Below are 27,274 nucleotides of genomic sequence, written 5' to 3' on the forward strand. Positions count from 1 at the left end.
TCTGTGTAAGTGTTTTTAAAATGCCATACAGTTGGACAGGATGATGATGTGATTGTTTATGTAGGTATCTTCCTGTGTGTGTGTGTGGGCTTTCTGTAAATAGAAAAAGATAGTGATCCATCTGAAAGGCAGGTGACTAATGTGTCAAGAAATGGTAAACAGTTATTTGATTCTTTTTCTACTGTGAAGTGGATTTTGGGGTGTTGGCTGTTTAGGTAGGTGACAAACGCATCCAAAGTGTCTGTCCTCCATGGGGCCAGATGGCAAACACATCATCTACATAGCATAACCACACTTGTGGCTTGTATGTAGCTGTGGTAAGAAGTACGTTGCTTTCAAAGTGTTCAATGTAAAAATTTGCTAACAGTGAGGGTGAAAGAGAAATCTGATCCTGATCTTCACTTTATGACATTTGGCCTGAATCCAGCTTGTTCTTCACCCTTTTTATATATGGGTATTATGAGAGCTCTACTCCAATCACAGGGAATTCGTCCCTCTGTCCAGGACTTCTGAACTATTCAGTGCAGCGACTGTAAGACTTTTATACCACCATACTTCAGCATTTCTGGTCGAATATCATCTACTCCTGCTGCCTTTCCACATTTCAAGCCTTTGATAGCTTTTTCTACTTCAAGTATGGATATGTATTCCTGACTGTATGCCTGTTCAGTGTTTTTTTACCACTGTGCTGTCATCACTGCTTGTTTCATTTAGCAATTTTTCGAAGTAATTACTCCATACTTCAAGGATATCTTTTTCTCCTGTTTTCATGTCACCTTTCTCATCTCTAACTCCTTTTATAGCACTCTTTTCTCCATTCCTAAGCTTCTTCAACAACCTCCAGAATATTTTGCCACCTTCTTGATATTTATTTTCTATGTTCTTGCCAAAGTCCTCCCATGACTTTTGTTTAGCTAGTTTTACACACTGTTTAGCTTTCTTACATTTGTCTCTATATTCTCTAAGAGCACAAGCTGACTTATTTGACAGGAACTTTTGATATGCTTTCTTCTTTTCCTTCACTGCCTCTTTGACTTCCTGTGTCCACCATGGAGTTCTGATTTTTCTATCCTTGCAGACAACCTCACCACATGCCTCTCTGGCTGAATCAATCAGTGTTTTCTTGAAGGCTTGCCACTGAATCTCGAAGGTTTGGTTCCTGTTCTCAAACTCTTTCATTTTATCTTCAATAATCTTTGTGTATTTTAGTCAACAGTTCACATCTGAGAGCTACTCAACTTTTATTCACGTTAAACTTTCTTACATGTTATTCTTTTCAATATAAAATTCAATTTTATTCTTGCTCAAGACTAAACAGTGATCACTTCCAATTTCAAATCCTCTGTACGCTCTGGTGTCCTGCACCAGGGAGAAAACATCACTATCAACAATAACATAAGCAATGAGACTTTTCTTATTCCTTGCCTCTTCTCTCCATGTGAATTTGTGCACATTTTTATGTTGGAACATGGTGTTAGTAATAACTAGTCCATGTCCTGAGCAGAAATCCAACAAATATTTGCATTATTATTAGCTTTGCTTTTTTCTCCAAATTTTCCCAAAAAAATTTTTGTATGTCTGACAATCATTTCCTACTCCGCTATTTAGATCCCCAACAAGGACCAACTTTTGATAGAAACCTTTAAGAGATTAAAGGAGTTTTATAAAATTGATGCAACTGAAATTTTTCAATATATGACAAATTCACGGATGACGTAGGGGTCATCCGTGAAAGTTATGTAAGAGTGTGGTTAGTAGGGGTGTGTGGACCAGAATATTTGCATGGAGAGTGGTGAATGAGTGGGATGGATTGCCAGAATTGGTTTTGAGTTTCCAGATAATGAATGGATTCAAGAAGTATGATAGGATTTATGTGTATGGTGGTTGATCTGAATCTTCTCCTCCTGCGATGATTCTCTGGCTTCCATGGAGATGCTGTAAATAATAATAATGATGATGATGATAATAATAATAAACTGACCATATCATAATAAAACACATAGGAACTGCATCTAGAATATTTGGAGTACAGAGGAGATGCGTGTGATTCATTATTTTTAATTGGTGATATCAGGGGTTTTGCATAAGGCTGGTTACCTTTATAAGTAAAAAAATTTCTACAACTCAGACGCCTGAAGTGGAAAATGACCAAGTAAGTATAAAAGGTAACCAATAAGGAATCTCGGACATTTTAAAAGTAGCCATGTGGAATGTGTGAAGCATAACAAGGAAATTAGAATTAGTAAAACAACTAAAAACTAAAAATATTAATATTGCTGTGATAAAAGAAACAAAAAAAGAAATTTAAGGGAACAAAAGATATAGATGGTTTTACTATGCTATATAGTGAAATGGACCAACATATCAGAGCTTCTCTCAGTGTTGCCATTTTTAATTGATAATAAATTGAAAAATAGAATATGAAAGTATAATTTTGTAAATGATCAAATTATAATATTTAATTAAAAACAAATGGAAGGTACCTAAATATCATAGGAGTGATCATTATGGGTGACTAATTATCCAGCATTGATTGGACAGAAGAGAAATCTCATGATAAGAATGAACAGGAATTTATTGAATTGCTGCGAGACAACTTTCTCAAGCAGCATCTGAAAGAAAAAACTCGAGGTCAAAGAGCTTTAGATTTGTTCATAGTGTCAGAAGGGACCTCTTAAGAATATAACTATTTTACCACCAGTTGGTGACAGTGATCATGTCATGCTTTCTTGAGAAGTATCTAATTATATTGATGTTCTCATTAGAACAGTTTACATGCTGAACTACAAAACTGGAAATTATGATCAACTTAGGAGAATACTGTCTTTAATCCCATGGTATCAGTCGCTGAATGGGAAAAATGTCAGCAATGCATGGGAATCTTTGAAAAAGTGCTTAAATGAGGGGGTATCTGAATGTATCCCTAGTGTTCAGAGAATAAACAGGTTGGGAGTGAAATGGATGTGCAACCTCATTAAGCAAGAAGATGATGAGGAAAGAATATCATGAGAATAAGATTGTGAAGAGTTATGAAATATATACAGCTCAGGCCAGAAAAGTAACAAGTATTGTGCGGAAAGCTAAATCGGAGTATGAAAAGAAATTGGCCATGCAAGCTAAAAGGCAATCCAAAAGAATTTTATCGTTATGTCACAAGCAAAGAAAGAATGAATGTGAAAGAATAACTTTATTGAATGCAGATCGTACTCGAGTGTCGGAAGCTAATGAGATTATTCAATTAATATGTACTCACTCTGCTAAGATATAACAACCAGGTGTATGTAACATGGTGCACAGTGCTACATTGAATGAAAAGTTACAGGCTCATGAAAATGAGACTGAAGACCTGTTGCATAATCTGGATAATAATTTGTCTATAGGGACAAATGGAATATCAGCCTGTTTGATAAAGGAATGTTCAGTCAAATTGGCTAGGTCTTTCACATGTTTGTATAACTTGAGTCTCAGCTAAGGAATGATACCACAGGAATGGAAGGAATGTATTCCGCATATAGATGTGGCGCTAGTGAGCCAAGCGCAGTGGACGTGTATAAGAAGAGCTCCTGATTGAGATAAATTATTCTAGGAATAATTAAGTATATATGTGTAATTGTTTGAGTAAGAGCGGCTGTAAACGTTGTGCGCTACTGGTATTATTAGTGTAGGGGATTTTTCTTGCCTAAACTTAATTACGAAATCGTTATTATTAGACCTAGTAACCTGCAGGGAGAAAAAAAAAAAAAAAAAAAAAGTGGCGGCGGCATTCTCATTCCATGATTTTAATTTAGATTTCAGTCGTTTCATTAAGTGTGAGGTCTGTTATATGTATTCCTTCGATTACATAAATGATTTGTGGAAGTTTAGCATGGATGGAAGAAGGGTGTGTGCGAAGTGTCCTGAATGAGGAACTGATGAATGCAAATATGAAATTGATGACAGAAAGTGTCATCAATTTTAGTAACGATTGTGTCGCAAGTGCACGTTTGAAAGGGATGGCGAGAAAGAGAGGCGAAAAAATGTTAAAAAATCAGGAAAAAAGATAAAGGGGGATTTGAAAACCGTGACGGATGTTAAAAGAGACGAAAGTGAGGCAAGAGCGTCAGAAAGAAACGAAATTGAGAGAACGAATGAAACTAGAAATGGCGTGACGCAGAAATTGCAAGTGAAAAAAATCGAAAGAATAAATGATAGCGAAAAAAGAATGAATGATGGAGAAAGTTGGATGCATGTAGGACTGAAAGTACTGAAACAAAGAAAGATGAATGAGAGTAAAAGTGAGAATGATAGCACAAGTTGGACGCATGTTAGTCCAAAAGTACAGAAACAAAGAAAGATAAATGAGAGTGAAAGTGAGAAGAATGATAGTGAAAGTTGGACATATGTTGGACCGAAAGTACGGTCCAACATGCGTCCAACTTTCAACAAGGATGAATGAGAGGGAAGTGAGAAGAGGGGGTCGAGAGTTAGAAAGATTTAATGATAGAGAGAATGTGTCGCGAGATTCGGAAAGTGAATTGGATTGGATGAGGCAAGAAATGAAATGGATGCAGAATGAAATTAAGAGAATTCAGGTCAAAACTATTAAAATAAATCATGATGGCATGAAAGAGTTAATGAAAGATGAGCGAGTTGTGTTGTATGGCGACTCCATTATTAAAGGTGTGCTAGAGAATAAAATGCACAAGGTATGTTTTCTAGGTGGTAAAATGAGTAGAGTGATTGAGGCATTGAATATGAGGTGGGAGCGAGCAAAAGAGTTAATAGTATTAATTGGTTCAAATGATTTGAGAGAGAACAAAGAGCATGTCAGATTGAATATCAGGAGGCTGCTTGGAAAGATAAGACAGGAAGGGTAGTCAGTGTGTTGCCTATGACTGTGGTGATATGAGGCGGAGAGCAAGGATTATGAATGAAATTCTGGCTGAAATGTGTGAGGAGATGGGAGTACAGTTTGTTAATGTGTGGAATGAGTTTAAGGGACGAAGTGAGCTGTATGGGAACAATGGACTGCATTTGAATGGTTATGGTGTGAGTCACTTGGAGAGACTGCTGCTGGAAGGTAGAAGTGAATAGAGAGAATGAATCAGATCGAGAGGGGAGTGATGTGGAAGAGCAGGAGAGTAAGACAGGAGAGACTGAAGAAATGGATTGAATGGGGAAGTGAGTGGTATGAGTATAGAAAATGAGAGAATGGGTGTGCAAGAGGAGCAGGGAAACAGGGAGGGTCAGGGTGGACAGGGGTACACAGCGTGAGAAAGGTGGATGCTCCAAGAGGAGGTGAGAGCATGTGTAGGCAGGAAAGAAATGAGATGACCAGGGATCAAGAGGAAACAGATGGAATTGAAAAGGGTTCTAAAATGAAGAAGCAGAAAGGGAAATCACAGCATGGAGAGATCACATCGAGTGAGTGGTATCAGTGGAACTAGCTGTAGATCCAGAAATGAGCTGTTGTGTTTGTATACCAATGCTAGAAGTATAAGAAACAGGGCAGATGAAATGGTTGCACTAATTGCATCTGTTCACCCAAAGATTGTCGGAATAAGTGAGACATGGTTAGATGAGGACGACATCCTGACAGGAACAGAGATGGAAGGGTATGATATGTTTTATGAGGATAGAAGGGGTAAAAAGAGAGGGGAGTGCTACTGAGAAAGAGTTATGTCCATATAAGGCAGAGATGCAAGAGTGAAATAGGGCCAGTGGTTTTGAGGCAGTATGGTGTGAGATACAGGTGAATAGATTCAAATACTTGGTGGGATGTTGTTATAGACCTGGTAATGTGGATGGTGGTGATAGTGAAATGTATAGTCAAATTAGCCAAGCAAATAAGAAAAGGGTGATCATTATGGGTAATTTTAATTATGGCAATATAGACTGGAATGAAGAGATAGCAACTGGAAGTAAAGAAAATGAGTTTCTTGAGTTTTTGAAGGATAACTACCTCAGACAGTATGTAACAGAGGGCACACGAGGATTAAGGGTCTTGGATTTGGTCATCTCATCAGCAGATGTAATTATAAATGAGGTGTCAAATCATCCACCAATTGGTGAGAGTGACCATGAGGTAATTACCTGGGTGGTTGCCAGCAGTGCAAGGATCCCTGTGAGAAAAGGGTATATGTGGAACTACAAGGGAGGTGATTATGAAGAGCTCAGGAGACAGCTTGCAGGTGTAGCATGGAATGAGGAGTTAGCTGGAAAAGAGATCAATGCAGCTTGGGGGATTTTCAAAAACTATCTAGTACATGCAATGTCTAAATATATTCCAAGGGTGAGAAGGTTAAATAAGGTAGGTGTGAGATGGGTGAATAAAGAGATTAAACATGCGATACAGAGAAACAGGGCATTGTGGAGGCAGCATAAGAGAAGTGGAAGTAACCAATTTCATGAGGTCTACAAAGACCAGGCAAGGAGGATGATTTGGTTGGTGAGAGTAGCTAAAGAGAGGTATGAACAGCAGTTAGCTAATGAAGTTAAAAAGAATCCTAGGGAGTTCTTTCGGTATGTAGCCAGCAAAAGAAAGAATGATTATGGAAGGATGACATTGATTGGAGGAAATGATATAAAGATAGCTGTTGCAGAATGTGTGGTGGATATACTTAATGAGCAGTTCATAAAGATCTTTCAATCTTGTGAATGTGACTTCATGGAGAGATTGAGAGCAGTTGATGATGGGGAGGAGACTGACTGTAAGTGAGCAAGAGATGTTTGGGGAGTTGAGTAAACTAGATGTAAATAAGGCTGTGGGACTTGATAATATATCACTGAATATTCTGAAGGAATGTGCCAGAGAGTTGACACCTGTCTTGACATATTTTTTTAATATGAGTCTTGCACTTGGTCAAGTTCCTAAAGAGTGGAAAGAGGGCAAGATTGTGCCACTTCATAAAGGAGGTGATCGAACTCAAGCATCAAACTATAGGCCTATCTCTGTGTCAGGTGTTGTGGTTAAGTTGTTAGAGAAGCTTGAGAACTAGGATCCAGAGTTGGGTTGACAACAATGGTATAATCTTTGATGGACAGCATGGATTTGCTAAAGGGAGTTCATGTTTTAGTAATCTACTTACTTATTACAATAAAGTGACTGCTTCCTTGGACAGAGGAGAAGGATACACAGTAATATACTTGGATTTCGCAAAAGCTTTTGATAGAGACCCCATGATAAGTTGACAGTCAAACTAGAGCAGATGAGGTTGGATATTAGATTAGTGCATTGGATTGGAGACTGGCTATCTGATAGGTATCAACAAGTTGTGTATGGGGGTGCGATATCCAGGAAAAGGAAAGTCACTAGTGGAGTGCCTCAGGGGTCTGTTTTAGGGCCATTACTATTTAACTTGTATATTAATGATACTGGCAAAGATTTAGATGGAGATATCCAGTTGTGTGCAGATGATGCGAAGTTGGGATGAACCATAAAGAGTAGTGAAGATATTGTGGCCTTGCAAAAAGACATGAATAAATTGAGTGATTGGGCAAGCAAATGGGGATGTGAGTTCAATGTTGCAAAATGAAAGGTTTAAAAATTTTGAAAACAAAGATGGGATGCAGAATTTATGCTTGGTGAGAATATATTGTTGGAGGTAGAGGAAATAAGAGATCTGGGGGGTGATAGTGGATAAGGATCTAAAATTTAGGGGACACATTACCAAAATTGTGAAGACAACACATGGGAATGATGCGGAGGACACTGACTTGTAGAAGTAGGGAGATTCTTGTTCCATTGTATAAGGCTTTGATTAGGCCACACATGGACTATTGTGCCCAGATTTGATCACCGGGTTTTCAGAAGGATGAAGAGATGTTGGAAAGGGTCCAAAGGCAACTGACTAAGGTAGTTTCTGACCTCTGGAATGTTGAGTATGAGGAAAGATTGAGAAGATGTAATTTGCAGTCTGGTGGAGAGAAGGAAGAGGGGTGATATGATAGAGACCTACAAGTTGGTAAGGGGTTGTTATAAGATCAATGGTGGAGAAGTTCTACAGAGAATAGTGGGAGATCAGGGGAGAACCAGAGGTCATCCCTGGAAACTGTATAAAGAGGGTGTGAGTAGGGGAGTGAGAAGCAGATTTTTTCGTGCAGAGTTGTGAATGATTGGAATGCCTTGCCTGAGATTGTGGTGTCTGCTAGGAGTTTGAGTATGTTTAAGACACAGTATGATTAGATGTGTGCGTGATAAAAGGACCTCCCAGATGAGTCTTTGACTCCATGAGGTCTTGGGTAATAATAATAATAATAATGAATAGTTCCATTGTACAAGGGTGGTGCAGAAACTGATGTGTATCTAACTACCGACCTATCACTATCTCCGGTGTGGTAGTGAAGATGTTAGAGAAGTTTGTAAGAACTTTAATACAGCAATGGGTAGACAAACATGCTATACTCTGCAAGGAGCAGCATGGGTTTACTAAAGGAAAGTCGTGTTTTAGCAATTTGCTCATATTTTATAACAATGTTACGGCCTAGTTGAATAAAGGAAATGGATGCACTGTGATAATGTTGGATTTTTCTAAGGCATTTGATAGGATACCACACGAAAGGTTGTTGCATAAACTGGAGAATATGAGATTGGAATATAAACTCTTGACTTGGATCAGGGGATGGTTTACAGACAGATATCAAAAAGTGGTATATGGTAGGTGTGAATCTGCCAGATTTAAGGTGACCAGTGGAATACCTAAAGGTTCAGTCCTTAGGCCATCATTGTTCAATCTATACATTAATGACATCAGGCAGGGTTTATCATCAGATGTGCAATTGTTTGCCAATGATATGAAGATAGGCAGGGTAATCAGAGCCACTACTGATAACCAGCACTTACAAAATGATTTGAATAGGCTGGAAATTTGGGCAAACGAAAATGGCTATCAGTTTAATGTTAGTAAGTGTTAAGTTATACACTTTGGCATGATTATAGTTCCAGCAGCATATTATGTTAGCAGGGTTATACTACAAGAAACTGAGGAGGCAAGGGATCTTGGTGTATTGGTGGATAGGAATTGGAAGTTCAACAGTCACATAGCAAAAGTTGAAAATATAACTTGGAGGATAATTGCGATGTTGAAGCAAACTTTGACATGTAAGGATAAGGAAGTCATTTTGCCTCTTTAAGGGTTTGATAAGACCACACCTTGATTGCTGTGCACAGATTTGGTCTCGTGGGTTCAAGGGGATAAAGAAGCTGTGGAAATGGTGCAAAGAAGAGTTACAAAGATTATATCTGGATTATGGGATTTAGATAATGAGGACAGACTGCAAGTATGTGGATTGCAGACTCTGGTTAATAAGAGGAAGGGGGGGCAATATGATAGAGATCTATAAACTTTTAATTGGGTGTTATAAAATTTCATCTGATGAAATTTTTCATTATATGGAAGGTGGGGAGAGAATACGAGGGCATCCATGGAAGTAAAGTTTGCTCACAGTCAAGAGGGCAAGAGCTAGTTTTTTCTCCCAGAGAGCAGTGAGTGAGTGGAATAGTTTGCCTTTAGGGGTGATGAACGCATCTAGTGTGAATGAATTTAAGGGAAGGTATGATGGTTTCGGTGATTTATAGCCTCCCTCAACGAGTCCTTCACTCCCTGGAGGTCTCAGATAATAATAATAACCATCAAAAATAAAATAATAGAACAGGTGACACAGTTTAATTGTTTAGGCTGCATAACATATGTAAAAGATCACTAAAAAACACACGTACTAGCCACAGTGATAAGTTTTAATACGTAAATATTTCATCCCAAGTATCTTGGGACATCCTCAGTACATCAATTCAAACAATACTAGGAATAACATACAGTTAGGGCACATCATTACAATGGAATCTCATTATGCGTGCAGTAGCATGTTATAGAATTAAATTAAAATATAACCGAAAAAAAAAAAAAAAAAAGATAACATATATAAAGAGATTATTTTACACAATTTTGTATGACAATTTCCCATACTTTAGGAATAGCAAGAACATCATTGCAGTTTAAATTTGGTCTGTGTAGTAGGGCTTCAGCACTTTCTTTATATAAATGTTCATTTATATAAAGATCTATGTAAAAGTTATATAAAGAAAGTGCTGAAGTCCTACTACACAGACCAAATTTAAGCTGCAATGATGTTCTTGCTATTCCTAAAGTATGGGAAATTTTCATACAAAATTATGTAAAATAATCTCTTTATATATGTTTTTTTTTCTTCCAGTTATATTTTAATTTAATTCTATAACACGCTACTGAACGCATATTGAGATTCCATTATAATCATGTGCTCTAACTGTATGTTATTCCTAGTATTGTTTGAATTACTGTACTAGGGATGTCCCAAGATACGTGGGATGAAATATTTACATATTAAAACTTATCACTATGGTTAGTACGTGTGTTTTTTAGTGATGAATTCACCACAGGTTTCATTGTATAAAAAAAATATGTAAAAGATAAAAATATAGATGAAAAAATGAAGAAATTTCTGAAAATCTTTGGAACAGTCAAAAGGACATTGAATGGAAAAAACAAGACAAGGTACTCAACTCAAATTTTATAAAGTAATGGCCACTTGATTCAGAAACCTGGACTGTTAAAATGAAAGACGAAAGTAAAATACAAGCTGCAGAGATGAGATTTTTAAGAGCAATTATAGGATGCACAAAATTAGACCATATAAAAAATGAACACATGAGAAGAGAACTAGATATTTACAATGCAAATGAAAAGATCAAGGAATATAGACAGAAATGGAAAGCGCATCTATTTAGGATGGAAAGATATTGGCTACCATAAGAGATGGATAAATATAGACTAATGGGAAAGAGAGAGGGAAGCCCAGCTGTAAGATAGAAAGACCAGTAAATCCGGAACAATCAATGCCTAATCCTTGAAGAGAAGAAGAATCCATTTGATATTCATTTTAATCAGAGGTACAAAGAGCAGCAAAGCAAGGAATCCAATAAAATAATCAGACAAGAAAATCTTCACATGAACAAATAAGAAATCAGAAATAGTTTATGTTAAATAATCAAAGAAAATTCTTCTATGAAATTAGAACCAATGCCAGCTTGGTGTGGCCGAGTGGTTAGCGTATCTGCTCTCCAGCCAAAAGGCCACGGGTTCAAATCCACCACAGGCATGGATGTTTGTGATTGTCTGTGAAAATACTAGTGGTGGTGGGCAGTAGATGGAGTTAGCGTAGTTGCGGTTCATTGTAGTTAGTGGATTTAGTGGTGGAGACGGTGAGTTGTAGAGCAGGTGCCCTCCCTCAATGAGTCTTTGGACTCCCTGGAGGTGTCACGTAATAATAATAATAAAACATGTCTACATATGAAAGCAATCAACAATAGCCATGGACAAAATACTGACAACTTGAGATGAATTATCAAACAGATGGAGAGAGTACTTTAACCAACTAAACACTTTCACTAGATGAAGTAAAAAGAAGTACAAAGCAACTCAGAAACAACACAGCAGCAAATACTGACAGAATAGTAGCTGAACTCAAAATATCCCAACCAGCTGGGCCTGGTTGGCTGAATGGTTAGCCTATTCACTCTCCAGCCAAAAGGCTGCAGGTTCGAATCCCGCAGTAGGCATGGATGTTTGTGATTGTCCCTGAAAACTACTGGTGGTAGTGGACAGCAGATGGCGTCGGTGTGGTTCATTGTAGTTGGTGAATTGAGTGGTGGAAACAGAGAGTAGGTGCCCTCCCTCAATGAGTCCTTGGACCTCCTGGAGGTGCCACGTAATAATAATATGGCAGTAGCGAATTAATTACCGAAATAAATAAACTGATAAATTCAATATTGGAAAACAAAGATACCCTCAGAATGGAAAGAATCACTAATCATAATATAAAGAATGTAAATATTACAGTGGGATATTACTCCTTGCATTACTCCATCTTTAAGTTCTTGGAAAGAATTCTCCTTAAAAGAATTTCACCATTCATCAAAGGACCATTCTCAATTGAACAATCTGGCTTCAGGTTGGGAAGAAGTTGCTGTGACCAGGTACTGGCACTGACAACACAGATTGAAGCAGGCTTCCAGAAGAAACTTAAATCTGGAGTCACTTTAAATGACCTAACATCGGCTTGTGAAGTCTGGATCAGGGGCCCTCCTCTTAAAGCAAGGCAATATTATAAGGTGCAAAAAAAAACTTTTCAGCTTTTCGGATCCATTCTCTCCAACAGAAAGATCAGAGTCCATATTGGTGGAAGAAAGAGCAGGCACAGATTCCTCCACAATGGTCTCCCACAGGGCTCTGTGCTAGCCTCTACGTATGTGGTATGTCAACATCTACGTCTGACATATCACATACCAGCTCAAGAAAATACATATACGCTGATACCTAGCGATTCTACACCAGGTAGGATCACTAGGTACCTGATTTGGCTTCGGGTACCAAGCAGTGGTACCTGAAGCCAACAAAAACTGTGTTCACAGCATTCCACCTAAACAATGTCAAGGCAAATTGATACTTCAACCTCTTTTTTTTTTTGCAGCAAGATGGCAGAACATGAGCCTTACCTGAAATACCTTGGAGTGAGCCTGGACAGAAGCCTACCCTATAAAATCCCATCACCAAGCTGTCCAACAATAAAACGAGAAATAATATCATTTCAAGGCTTGCTGGAACAACCTGAGGTTGTGGGGAAGAAGTCCTAAGGTCATCAGCACTAGCCCTCACATTATCTGCAGCAGAATACTGTGTCCCCATCTGGGAAAGAGGTGTGCACACTAACATCATAAATACCCAGCTAAACTCTACCATATGCAATTAGTCAGACACTGAGAAGCACCCCTCTACCTTGGCTGCCTGTCCTATCCAACATTGCTCCAAATACACAGAGAAGACAACCCTCTATTAAAGAATTTAATAAAGTAAAGAGCAATCTGCTCCTGCACTGGACTCTCAAAAATCCACTTAGTCTTTGCACCAAGATAGTAACAACACAGCTCAGCTGCCTTACCATCAGCATCTGACACATGGAGAGAACAGTGGCCCAACAAGATCCCAACAAATGGCTTCCTGGCTAAAGATCCCTGTGCTCAGCATACCTGGTTTTGCTTTTCCTAGGAGAATTTAGTCATCTGTCAACAGGATCATAACCAACCAGCGCAGATGTGGCTACCTACTACACAAATGGAAACTTTCAGAACACCCTTATTGTGACTGTTCCTCCATAGCCCAGACAATCACTCATATTGTGAATGACTGCCCAAGGCAACAATTTCATGGCAAACTCCAAGACATCCAGAATATGATGGATGAGACCTTGGATTGGCTTTCCAGGCTGGACATTAATCTATAGCTGAATAGTATTCTTTTCTTTTCCCCCATAAGAATAAATAAATTGGTTCTGTCCATAGGCTACAAAATTTCATCTAACATTATACGCGTGATAGGCTTATGTGTTCGTCAGACATGTTGTAATAGATTTAACGGTATTGATATGAACACAGATGGATAAGAAAATGACTATTTATTAACTTAAAAGCCAATATTTCGCTATATTATATTCAGCATCTTCAGAGCACACAACACAAAGTTTGTTACAAATGCAAGACAACCACAATCCGGTGTAACAGCGGGGTTAGTATAAGTAATTGCAGCATGCAACACAATGTGTTGCACGGTGTTGCTAATAATGTGTCCCTCTAACATTATTAGCAGCATACCTCCATGGAGCCAAAGACTCATTGTGGGAAGTACACCATATCATCATCATCAAATTCCTAACATGTACCCTCAAAGGGTGTATAGGATATGATAGTACTACATGAAAAATTTATATCATTACTAACTTCCTATTTACAATTTTCCTCCAAATCAATCTGTTATCTGTCAAGACTTCAACATTATCAGATCTTATATTTCTGTCTTCTAAGGCACTTTTTACTGTATCAATACATCTACATCTTGGTCTTCCTTTGGATCTTTTTCCTGCCAACCTGGCAGAGAACACTTGTTTTGCTAACGTTAGTTTGTTTAAGTGACCATATCACTTGAGATTAGTGCTAACATATCCCTGGATGCTAACAATGTCAAGTTCTTTCCTAATATCCTCGTTTTTAATATGATATTGCCATTGATGCCATCTGTTCATTACCCTAATCTTTCTGAGGACTCTCATATCTGCGGTCTCTAGTCTTTGGTCAAGTGCTTTACTTCTAACACAGCACTCAGATCCACAAGTTAAAATTGGTTTCAACAGTGTCTTGTGTAGAGTGTTTTGACTAATTTCTCTCTTATTCCATATAAATTTAATCAGTTGACTTCCTACCATACCAGTTTTGTTCATTCTGTTGAATATTTCTATTTTTAATTTACCATCACCACTAAAAATTGTGCCCAAATAGCTGAAATTTTTTACTGTTCTATAGGCTCTCCATTCACAATGCAATTGATATTTTCAATGCCTATTTTCATTGTCTTGATATTGCAGACCTTCATACCATATCTATTACAATATTTATTCAATTTAGTCAGGGAATCTTACAGACTTGTAGCAGATTTATTTAGAAGTATAACATCATCCGCATAAAGCAAAGAGCTGACATTAACATCTCCAATTCTGATATCATGATGGTTTAATACGACATTCCTTCATATTGTGATCCATATAGATAATAAATAACAGAGGGGATAATGTACATCATTGTCTGACACCAGATTTAACATTAAACCCTCTTCCTGTACTTTCTTCAATACTAACTGCTGACTTACAACTCAAATAAAGACTAAGTATTGCTTGATATAATGCCACACTGACACCATATAACTGTAGCGTTTTGAATACAAATCTTTGTTATATTCACATGATTTCTTAACTATTTGTCTTAAAGTGAAAATCTGATCCTAACAGCCTCTATTTGGCCTGAATCTAGCATTTCTTCACCAAGCTTCTCTTCCAAAATCTTTCTCAACAGTTTCTCAAGTATACTTGCATAAATCTTAACAGGAACACTCAGTAGAGAAATACCTCTATAATTCTCACATTCAGTTTTATTTCCTTTTTATAGGTACTATGAGAGCTCTACTATAATCATCTGGTATTCGTCCCTCAGTCTAGGCCTTCTGAATTATGCAGTGCAGTCACTGTAAGACTTTTATACCTCCATACGTGAGCATTTCTCATCGAATATCATCTACTCCAGCCTCCTTTCCACATTTCAGGCTTTGATAGCTTTCTCTACTTCAAGTATGGATATGCACTCCAGATTGCATGTCTGTTCAGTGTTTTTTTTAAAACTATGCTGTCATCACCACTTCTTTCATTTAGCAATTTTTCAAATTAATTACTCCATACATTAAGGATATCTTTTACTCCAGTTTTAATGTCACCTTCATCATCTCTATTTCCTTTTACAGCACTCTCTCCTCCATTTCTGAGCTTTTTCAACAACCTCCAGAATATCCAGCCACCTTCTTGATATTTATTTTCTATATTCTTACCAAAGTCTTCCCATGACTTTTGTTTAGCTAGTTTTACACTGTGTTTAACTTTCTTACATTTGTCTCGGTATACTCTAAGAGCACAAGCTGAGTTACTTGCTAAGAACTTTTGATATTTTTTTCTTCTTTTCGTTCACTGCCTCTTTAACTTCCTGTGTCCACCATGGAGTTCTGATTTTTCTATCCTTGCAGACAACCTCACCACATGCATCTCTGGCTGAATTGACCAATGTTTTCTTTTGGATTTGCGACTAAATCAAGGTTTGGTTCCTGTTCTCCAACTCTTTCATTTTTTCTTGGATAATCTTTGTGTATTTTAGTCTACAGTTCACATTTGAGAGCTGCTCAACTTTTATTCGCTTTAAAACTTTCTTACATGTTATTCTTTTCAATATGAAATTCAATTTTAGACTGTTAAACTGGAGGAAGTAGGAGAGACAAGAGATCTGGATTTGATGATTGATAGAAACGTGAAATTTAGGGGACATATTGCAAAGGTAGTGAAGGTAACACAGAGGATTGCTGCAATAATGAGAAAGACACTGACCTGCATAGATAAAATAGTTATCATTCCGTTGTGCAAGACTCTGATCAGACCACACTTAGACTATTGTTCTCAGATTTGGTCCCCAGGATTTGAAGGGGATAAATTAACTGTGAAAAGGGTACAAAGGTGGATAACAAAGATGGTGTCGGGACTGTACAATGTTAGTTATGAGGATCGGCTGAGGGAGTGTGGACTGCAGAGTTTGGTGGATAGAAGAAGGAGGGATGATATGATTGAGACTTTTAAACTGATGAGAGGTGGTTACAGGGTTGACACTAGGGAGTTCTTTCGCTTGGTTGAACAGAAAGAAGGAGTCATGACAAGGGGCTATCCCTGGAAGTTATGAACGGAAATTGTGAGAAAGAGGGTGAGGAGTGGTTTTTTGGCATGGAGGGTCGGTGAACCATGGAATGCATTTCCTGATGGAGTGGTGAGAGCGAGAACGGTCAATGCATTTAAGGAGTGGTGATCAATAAAGGTCGAAACCGGTATGGGTAGTGGCCGTTGCCTTCATGCATAGCATTACACATATCTGCAAGGAGATGTGCTTTGCATTATGGGAGATACTGAGATAGGAGTGATAATAGCTTTCTCCACCTTTGCCAAGAGTTGCCTTGGTGTTGCACCACGTTAGCTCAGTCCTGAAGATACTTTCAGGCGCAAACTTTGTTTGCTCACACTTGGATAAAGGATTAAACTAAACTTATTATAGTCTAAAAGTGAAAAATATACTCTCAACATCTTTCTCTGAATCCGGAGTAATTTAATAATAAGGTTGTACACCTTTTGGCAACTCCTATAGGTGGGGATGACCTCTCATTCCTTCTGCCTTGGTGTCTCCACTACTGGGCCTGGCTCCCACTGACAAGACCTCAATAAAGGTTGAAACCGGTAGTGGCCCTTGCCTTAATGCATAGCATTACACATATCCGCAAGGAGATGTGCTTTGCATTATGGCAGATACTGAGATAGGAGTGATAATAGCTTTCTCCACCTTTGCCACGAGTTGCACCACCTCAGCTCAGTCCTGAAGATACTTTCAGGTGCAAACTTTGTTTGCTCACGCTTGGATAGAGGATTAAACTAAACTTATAATGGTAGTAGCTGTGTTTAACTTTTTTAGTTCATTTTTCAGTGATTCTCTATAACAGCTTTTATTGTGGTAGAGGTTTTGTAGATCCATACTTTTGCCCTTACTAGTCTGTGGTCATTTCCTGTACTGAATCTATTAAGCACTTCTTTATTATTTATTATATATATTTGTTGGAGAGGATGAAGTCTATTACATTATTGGTTTGTCCATTTGGGCTTCTCCAAGTACATTTTCGGTTGATTTTCTTCTTGAAAAAGCTGTTCATAATAAAGAGGTTATTTTCTTCTGAAAATTCAATAAGTATTTCTCCTCTTTCATTCCTCTGTCCATCCAAATTTACTGATGGAGTTCAGATGTTATCACTGCTTCCAATCTTGCCATTAGTCACCCATTATAATTATGTAGAATTCTTTAGAATTATTTAATGTGAATTCTAGTGTTTCATAGAAATTTTCTATCTCTTCATCTGGATGGTCCATGGTTGGGGCATAGACCATCCAGATGAAGAAGAGACTTAGTTGGTAACTTTTATTTATGAAGAGACTTAGTTCAGCTATTCTCGATGTTATTTTATTAACAAACAGGACATTGTCTTTGAGTGTTTTATTTATTAGGAATCCTACACCACCAGCATCAGGTACCTCGGGTTTGCCACATCTGCACTCAACTAAAGTGAGCTCCTGTTGGTCACTTCCAATTTGAAATCCTCTGTACACTCCAGTGTTAAGCACCAGGGAGAAAACATCACTATCAACAATAGCATAGTCAATGAGACTTTTCTATTCCTTGCCTATTCTCTCCATGTGAATTTGTGCACATTTTTATGTTGGAACATTATGTTGGTAATAACCAGTCCATGTCTTGAGCAGAAATCAAACAGGTATTTGCCATTATTATTAGCTTTGCCCTTTTCTCCAAATTTTCCCAATATATTTTTGTATGTCTGACAATAACTTCCTTCCTACTCTGCTAGTTAGATCCCCAACAAGGACCAACTTTTCATTTTTCATTGTGCCAGTTGCTTTATCTAAAGCCTCAAAAAATTCCTCCACTTCTACCTTAGTAGAACCTTCTTTTGGACCATAGGCACAAATAAGTCTCATTGTCAAGTTTCTCCATTCTGATATTTGCCCACATCACTCTACTTGAAATTGCCTGCCATTCAAGAAGAATAGCCTCATATTTAGTGTTGAATACTATAGCTACTCCTTCTTTGCAATGATTGTCATTGCCTGAATATAACATTTTGTATTTACTGCTCAGAAAGATCTCACTATTTTTTTTGTCTTTTTTGTTTCAGTCATCCCTATTATGTCGATCTGATACTTATCCAATTCCTCAGCTAGCTCCATTTCTTTGTCATTCAGGCTTCTTATGTTGATAGTACTGATCTTGAACTCGGGTGATGTTGAGTTGGTGTGTGTTTTAGGATTTGTTCCAGTAGCTGACTTTTCGCTATTCACCCTGGTTCCCTGAAGAAAACAACGCCGACCTTGTTTAACCAGGCGATGCCCCAGCCAGCATGAAATTCTGTCATGTTGTAACATCATTTTATATTGTGGTTTAAGCCAGTAAGAATACAATTTGGTCGGCTAAATCTCAAATTGCTAGCCCATCCTTGTTTATTCAGTATCCAGGTGGATACCTAACAGGGTGCACCACGAGCAGGTGAGGATTGGACATTAGGTCAGAAGCCTTAGTCGGATGTCTGCATTCCTTCAAAGGCTATGTGGAGGTCTCCTCTCAGTTACACTTAAGCTTTGACCCTTAAGCACCCCCCTGATAATATCATTCAAGAACAAAACTGTTGTCAAGTGTTATTAGAATGAGCAATACTATTTTCTCAGTGACTAGTTTTGCTAATTCTAATATTAACTTAGTAGCAACATGATCCTCGAAAAATTTCTTTAATAAAAATATATTTCAACGTTACCTAGATGGAGAGGGCTCTGCAACAGGATGAAGCTGCATGGTTAGCTCACCAAGTTTGGTAAATGCTGCTCCTGCAGCTGTAAATATTTCGCCAACCTGTTGGAGAACAGATACTTTTATATTACACAATATATAATAAGAATTAACAATTTTAATTTATGAAGTACAGGCATCTTAACATACTAAGTCTTCTCATATCTATAATGAGCAAATTTAAATACTGGAATTAAAAAAAAAAATTCTGGAAAGTCCTGAGTCAAACACAAAATAGTGTGGATTATAAAATGAATAAACAATTTGAATTTTACATTATTATTATTATTCAGGCCAACATGGAGTCAAAAGAATCATCGTGGGAGGTTCCTCCTAGGAAACACAATGTCTATCATACCACTCCTCAAACTCATTGACCGCTCTCACCACTCAGGCAATGCATTAAATGGTTCAACCACCCTCCATGCAAAGAAACCACTCCTCACCCTCTTGCTCACAGTTTCCTTTCGTAACTTCCAGGGATGGCCCCTTGTCATCACTCCTTCCCACTGTTCAACCAAGCGAAAGAACTCCTCCAGTGTCAACCCTGTAACCACCTCTCAACAGTTTAAAAGTCTCAATCATATCACCTCTCCTTCTTCTATCCACCAAACTCTGCAGTCCACATTCCTTCAGCCAATCCTCATAACTAACATTGTACATGTAACTAACATTTACATGAATTAAGATTTATAAATATGAAAACAGACTGAAGAAATTTGAGATGTATGATTACTATTCTCAGACCTCCAGAAAGTCAAATGACTCATCATGGAAGGTCTTCACTATTAAACACAATTCTCGACTTTCTACTTTAACTGTTTCCATATGCAATGCACTCGCATCCTCTATAATCTTACACTTACCCACCAACAATGACCTTTTGTTATGCTTGTACTTGACTCCACACTACAAAAAATTTCTTCTATATTATTGTGGTACAAATACTCACTAATGTCTTAATAATATCTCTACAAAGAGATTTTAGAAAGGGTTTAGTTAGTTCTTCTCTGAACCCTTTCCCAAATCTCTTTTCTCCTTGAAAATTAGTGACCAAATCTGGACACAGCAACAAATGCAGTTTGATCAAAGTCTTGTATTGTGCAACTATCCCATTTTTCATTGCATGTTAGGTCAGTAGCATGTTATAGCCAAGTAACTTTGAAACACAATTAATGCTTTGATAGTGCAGTTAATCCATCTACATAAGCTACATGTTTGTCAGTTGCTGTGTTCTGGCTGGTTTGCCTATTTAGCAGTATGAAATACTTGCATTTACAGAAGGGGAAACCCTGATATCTCCAGATAAGAACTAGCTCATCTTCAATTGAAAAGCCTTGATAAAAAATTCTTGGCATTCTAGCTGAGATTCAAACCTAGGTCTTTCCAACAAAACATTAATGAAATTAATAAGTAGAAATAAACTGGTTACAGTGCAACTATAACTAGGGTTTGACAAATACACTTTCTCACTCACCTGTAGTAAGTAGATTTTGTCAGTTTTGAGCAGCTGAACACAGAACAAAATAGAATATTTGTTATTTAATAAAAAGTAATTTTCTATAAAAAATTTTTCCCCTTTTAATTTCAAGAAAACACAGAAGAATGTGTGTCATATAAAGCGAGATTCTAGTAATAAAAATTAATGTAAAGAAATATATTTTCCAAAAATCAATGTTTTTTACTATTCTTATTATTTATTGATTTCTCCATCTTGGAATGGTTCCCACATATAGGAGCTGTTCTCCAAAACAATAATACAGCACCACAAATTATTTTAAGGAATTCCTTATTGACATATTAAAAAATAGATGAGGAGCAAGTTTTTTTTCCTTCTCTTCATGGTGAGTAGGATTTTGCATAATTTGTCAAGCTCTGACTAGAACTATATTTCTACTTGTCAATATCCTTTAAATATTCTGTTGTGTCATCATCACAATTCTCACAATGTAGCCCTTAAATTTCTGGACTTTGTCTTCTACCATTCCTTTACACTTTTATATCCCAAATGGTACTCTCATATGTCCCAAATGGTTTATATCTCAAAATCACTCTGAGTAAGGCCAAAGAAAATGCCTGTGCACAACGTACAGATATGCCTGGAGCATGAACCAAAGATGGTTGCAACAAAGCCAAGCATCGAGAGGTGTAACATGTTTCGCTAACTCCGAGAGACCAACTGCAGCTCAGAAGTGGCCATAGTTGTAAGCCAGAGTTATAGAAAAGAAAAAGAGCCTTCAATACAAGTTTTACTGCCAATCAATGCACACTAATTGTACAAAGATTGATGAATCAGCAATAAAACTCTTGACCAACCTCAGCCACCATTTTGCCATCTGTAAAATGGTGGCTCTTTGTTTCTAAACCTCGAAAGTGCATGGACATCTTAGAACAGCTCCTTATAATGCTTGAGTAGTACTTTTTTGTGTAATATCAACATATTAGGAAAAGACTAAGTGATTCACAATCGACATCTCAATATTAACTTGCCAAATGCTGAAAACATCAGCAAGCTTTGCAGCCTCATTGCCTTATCAGTCCAAGACACCATGGAAGAAGAGAATAAAAAATACAATATCATCATATCAAACTTTCATTCAGAAACAGATACAACACTAAATGATGACACCTGCAACTTTGCCAAACAATACAAATTTGACCACATGAAAATAGTCATGTGTCACCTCTTGGGCCCATAAACATGCAGAAAGATGAAATGAATCTCCTACGGCTAGTAAAAGTGACTGTAATACACTGATGAGAGATTGGTGTTCATAACTGCTGTAAAATGTGAAATTTAAAAAGTTGGAGCCTGTGGGCCATGTAGCCAAACTGCAAAGACATCATCTATATACCTCAACCATACTTGAACTACAGGTGAAAGCTGAATTAAGTGCCAAAGATTCAAATTTTTTCATGTAAAAGTTTGTAAAAGTAGAGAGCCCATTGCTATGCATTCAATCTGTTGAGAGTGAAATCTTCTGCTAGAATAAGTGGTAGGACATCTAGAATGTAGTGGGCCTCTATGTAATTCAGATCATAATCTACTTGCCTCCTCCCCTGCATCAAACAAAGCTCACATAGTCACTTCAAACAAGAGTAGAAACAGTATGCCTCATTCCCATGGTTAGACTGCTGTTTTTGGCCTTCCAACCAAAACATGTGCACCAAACATATCACTGAAGTAATCCATACTGGAACGAAAAGCATACATTTTCCATGCTAATGAGAACTGCTGTCCCCCTAACTAAACCTTGGTTCTCCAAAAGATGTACCAAGGTAGTACGAACAAAAAATCAAGCAAACCACAACCAGCTTACATCAAGAACTCCATCTTCCTATAGAAAACTATCAATACTTCCAAAACAGAATTTGAAACTGCAAAAAGCAGGAAACTTGCATCTTGTCCAAATGTCAGCTAAGCATTTTGATCTCTCACCAAAGCAACTGGTCATAACTTGCCTAACACTATTCTCATCCCTATCAAACCGCGATAGTCCCATTGCATAATCACCCACAGAAAAAGCCAATCTCCTGGCTTCATGCTTTACTTTCAATGTACACATAACTGACCATGGTAAATTCCACCAAACTTACAGATGGCCAATTCTCAATGGCTCCTCTGTCCTTCTGCCAGAAAGAGATCAGAAAAATATTGTCCAAATTAGACACAAAAAAGTCTCCTGGCCCTGATGGTATTCCTCCAATTGCCCTGCAGGTTTGCACACCAGATCAATTCCTGTCCAATGTTGCCTGTTTATGCTCTCTTACTCTACTGGTATCTATCCCCAAATCTTGGAAATTGGCCTGTGTTCAGCCCATTCTTCCCAAGACGGGTGACAAATCACTACTATCAAATTAGTACCTTACCTCACTCACTTCAGTCCTATCTAAAGTGATGGAGAGAACCATCAATACCCTGAAGGCACCCAACTAAAAATTGGCCATCCATATGGATTTTGTCGCTGCTGATCAACAGAATTTGTCACCTGCTCACATGTCACCAATCTCTCGATAAATGCTAAGGAGAAGTTTGGTGAATCTCAAGTGGTTGCACTTGAGATCTCCAAAGATTTTGAGTGGGTCTGTTAAACAAACAAACACCCATCATTTAGTCTGTATCATGACTTCTGCAATTGGATTACCAGCTATCTGACACATAGCATCACAAACCCTCATCAATTTTAATGTTAGTCAAACTCAGTTGTGCCTTATTTCTCACAAACAAGAACCATATTCTTCCAGTATTATCCTTGACAACATTTAAATCTCTAGACAAGATGAGAATGCTCTTCTTGAAATTACTATAACATCAAGCATCCCTGGTATAAATACATAGCAAACATAACCTCAGCTTCCGAAAAAAAAAAAACTAGGATTTCTTTGTTGCTTAGGGCATCACTTCACCTCCAAACAGCTGTTAGCCTTATACTGTCTCCCTCACTTTTCCCACACGAAGTGAGTGTCATACCCTCAATGACATACTAATCTCACCGTAGAAGGCACAGACCCTCAAAGGTACAGTAAAATGGTTCCACAGGCTGAATGCTAGTTATTACATAGGCCTGAATCAGTTAGTAACGAATCTAGAGCCTTCCTGATCATCAAATCCTGCAACCATGTATTTTGCTAGTTCATGATTGGAGGAAGACCAAACACTGTGGCTGTAGGGGGGGGGGGGAACTATCAAGGTCATGTAGGGACAGGAGACAGAGTTCCCTCAGTGTGCGAGTCTGTCACCTCTCGCTGCATGCCCCACATATTTTTATCTCTTCCTCACCAAATACAATGGACCACTACCCAAATAAAAATTTTAACACAGATTACAAAAATTCTCTCACAAACAATAGTTCAAAAAAATCCATAAAAAACAAAAAAGTAACCAAGAAATCATAAAAAACAATAGAAATCCAACCAAACAATCCACCAACATTAATTTTTTTTAATCAAAAAACGTTTCCACGTCCACTTGACCAACATCCATGGCCTAAACAGCAACATAAACAATGTGCACTACCACCTACAGTCATCTAAAGCAGAATTATTCCTATCAGAACCACAAATGGCAACCTCAACCACCACTGTCCTGTTCTGTTATATTCTCTCAGGCGTACGTGGGGATAGCTATATGCTACCATACTAGGGAAATGATTATGAGCAAGTGGTTTCCCAGTTGCCTTCCTTGCCGTACTAAATCCTGTGAATGTAGCCTGTGTGTTCACAGGGCCGGTTTGCCTGCTTGCGAGATGAAAATCCCCAGATAAACTGGTGGAAAAAATCCTGTGGTCCATGCCCAAGACCGGCTAACTTGGTTATAGCTTATGTCATCGACGGGAATCGAACCTAGGACAATCCTTCCCTCAGACATATGGTTGCAAAGCACATAGCCACTAGGTTAACCATGCAGACCAACCATCACTATCCACCTAAAATACCCAAACTACACATTACACAGTTCTTTCTTCCACAAGGGCAGCACTTGTGCATTCATCAGAACCAACATACCATGCTAGAGATTGCAAATCCTCAAATTCCCACTGTACGATCTACTTTGGCTCAAAATCAACCTGCTCTTTCTCTCTCTCTATAGATCACCTTTCTGCAGTCAAAATACCCCAATAGTGAGGTCATCCTTCTTGAGGACTTCAATGTCCACAACTCATATTGGCTTCCCTTCTCCACTTTCACTGATCAAGTAGGCAAGGATGTTGAGGTGTTTGTCATCAGCAATGACCTATCACAGATCATCAATCTTCCTACCAGAATACCTGACAATCCCCTCCTATTTGCCAACACACTTCTTGACCTCTTCCTAACAAGCTCCCATCCTAAGTACACTGAGGTTGTCAGTTCTCCCTTTTGGTAACTCAGATCACAACATCAGACAAGTCTCTTTTGGCACAGAACAACCTTCATCCACCAGTTTAGTCTCGTGTCCTTTGGCACTGCAAGGGTGCCAAATAGGATGACCTCCATAACTTCTATTCCTCCTTCACATGATCTGACAATCACTTCAATTTTTCTGATCCAATAAGAGAAATCATCCTCACAGGAATGAAGGCTTTCATCCTTTATTCCACTCCAAATTCTCATGCAACCATCTAAGCTTTGGTTCTCAAAAAAGTGAGTCAATACAGTAAATGAAAAAAAAACTTCGGCTGCTCACTATGCCTATATTGCAGTTTGCAACAGTTGTAAAAGAATCATCATTCAATGCCACCAAAACTCAGTCTAGTCTGATCTCTTGCAAAAAAAAGTGCTTGCATCTTTCCCCTGTGATCAGATCAGAACATGATCAGATTTCTCTTCTTGGACTGACCTGCACCTCCGATCTTTCCTGGCAAAACCACATTTCGACTATAGAATCAACAGCCCAAAAAACTTGGCAGCTGTAGGAAAAAGATTACTTTTTCACATAGACACTACTTCACATCTTCACAGCTGTTAACACTATACAAATCCCAAAATCCATCCAACCATGGAATATTGTTCCCATATTTGGGGTGGTGCACCAAAATCCTCTCTAAGATTGCTTGATTCTATCCAGAAGAGGGCAATCCAGATAATTAATGATCTCTCTCTCTCTCTCTCACACATATCCACTTCAATCCCTTTTTCAGACATTCTCTTCTACAAACAATTTCATGGCCTGTGCTCTGCTGAATTGGCCACTATTATTCCTCCATCCACTCGCATGCAAAATCATTTGAACAGCCACTGCTGACCAACATCCTTTTACAGTCCATCTTGAAACTTGCCAAACCAAATTCACTGCCTCCTCTTTCATACAATCCACTTCTGTTTTTTGGGACAGTCTCTCCCACCCTGCTTTCCCCAAAGATTACAACCTTCAGCTGTTCAAGCAATATGTGAACAGATTATTTTCTTCTATTCTTCTTGTCCACTTCTTCAAGTGTCATCCCCTAGAAAGAGGTGGGTAACCATGTCATAGAACTTTTTCTTTCTTTTGCTGCTGTGGAAAATGGGATATTGTATGGGGGACAACATGGTTTTGTGAAGGGTAGATCATGCCTCAGTAACTTGCTCACGTTTTATAACACAGTGACCGCTGAACTGGATACGGGTAATGGGTTTACAGTGATACTACTGGACCTTGCCAAGGCCTTTGATAGGATACCACATGGAACCCTAATCAGTAAACTGGAGCAGATGGGTATAGATATAGGGTTGGTGAGATGGATAGGAGGGTGGTTGAAGGAGAGATATCAAAGAGTGGTTTATTCAGGAGTGGAGTCTAAAAGACGTCTTGTGACTAGTGGAGTGCCACAGGGCTCTGTTCTTGGACCACTGCTTTTCAATTTGTTCATCAATGATATTGGAAAGGATCTGCGAGGAAGTGTTCACTTGTTTGCTGATGATGCAAAGTTGGGTAGAGCAATTGTGAGTGCACAGGATGTCAAAATTTTACAGGATGATTTGGATAGTTTGGAGGACTGGGCTAGGAAAAATGGATGTCAATTTAATGTGGCAAAGTGTAAGGTTATGCACTTTGGGGTGAAAAGAATAGCAGCAGTATATCGCATTGGTGGAACCATACTCCAGGAGATTGATGAGGCCAGGGATTTGGGAGTGTTGGTGGATAGGCAGTTGAAGTTTAGGGGGCACATTGCAAAAGTAACTAAAATAGCTCACCAAATCACTTGGCTTCTGAAAAATACTTTAACATGCAGAGACGAACAAGTTGTTGTTCCTCTGTATCGAGCCTTGATAAGACCCCATCTGGACTTCTGTGCCCAGCTATGGGCACCAGGGTTTCTTCGTGATGGGGAGGAAGTGGAGAGGGTCCAGAGACGAGTGACCAAGATGATAGAAGGTCTGTGGAATGAACCTTATGAGAATAGGTTGAAGATTTGTGGGGTTGCAGAAATTGGACGATAGGCGAAGGAGGGGTGATATGATTGAGACATTCAAATTACTGAAGGGTTTTTATAAGATTGATCCAGAAGATATTTTTGAAAATATGACTGGTGGTGGAAGGACTAGGGGCCATGCATGGAAGCTGGGCAAGAGCATGGTTGACAAGGGTGTTAGAGCTAGGTTCTTTACTTGGAGAGTGGTAAATGAGTGGAATAAGCTTCCAGAGTCTGTTGTGGGTGCTACGACCGTGAATGAGTTCAAGGCAAGGTATGATAGATACTGTGTGAATGTTGAATAGTTGTTCTTGACATGATGTTAGGGCCTCCCTCGATGAGTCTGTCGACTCCTTGG

The 27,274-nt window shown here is 38.4% G+C and overlaps 1 protein-coding gene across 2 annotated transcripts in view; it reads right to left on the reverse strand.

The window, feature by feature from the left end:
* Positions 1-27,274, reverse strand: part of LOC150093525 (BPTF-associated chromatin complex component 1) — a 101,219-nt gene that overhangs the window by 51,941 nt on the left and 22,004 nt on the right. For both annotated transcript variants that reach the window (XM_090413945.1, XM_090413944.1), the window contains exon 2: positions 19,014-19,108. In XM_090413945.1, the coding sequence (XP_090270071.1) occupies positions 19,014-19,108 (95 nt within the window). The remainder of the gene's footprint in view (positions 1-19,013; positions 19,109-27,274) is intronic.

This window comes from Typopeltis vanoorti, chromosome 24 (genome assembly GCF_054136105.1).
Source record: "Typopeltis vanoorti isolate ZY-2024b chromosome 24, IOZ_Tvanoo_1.0, whole genome shotgun sequence".
Lineage (NCBI taxonomy): Eukaryota > Metazoa > Arthropoda > Arachnida > Uropygi > Thelyphonidae > Typopeltis > Typopeltis vanoorti.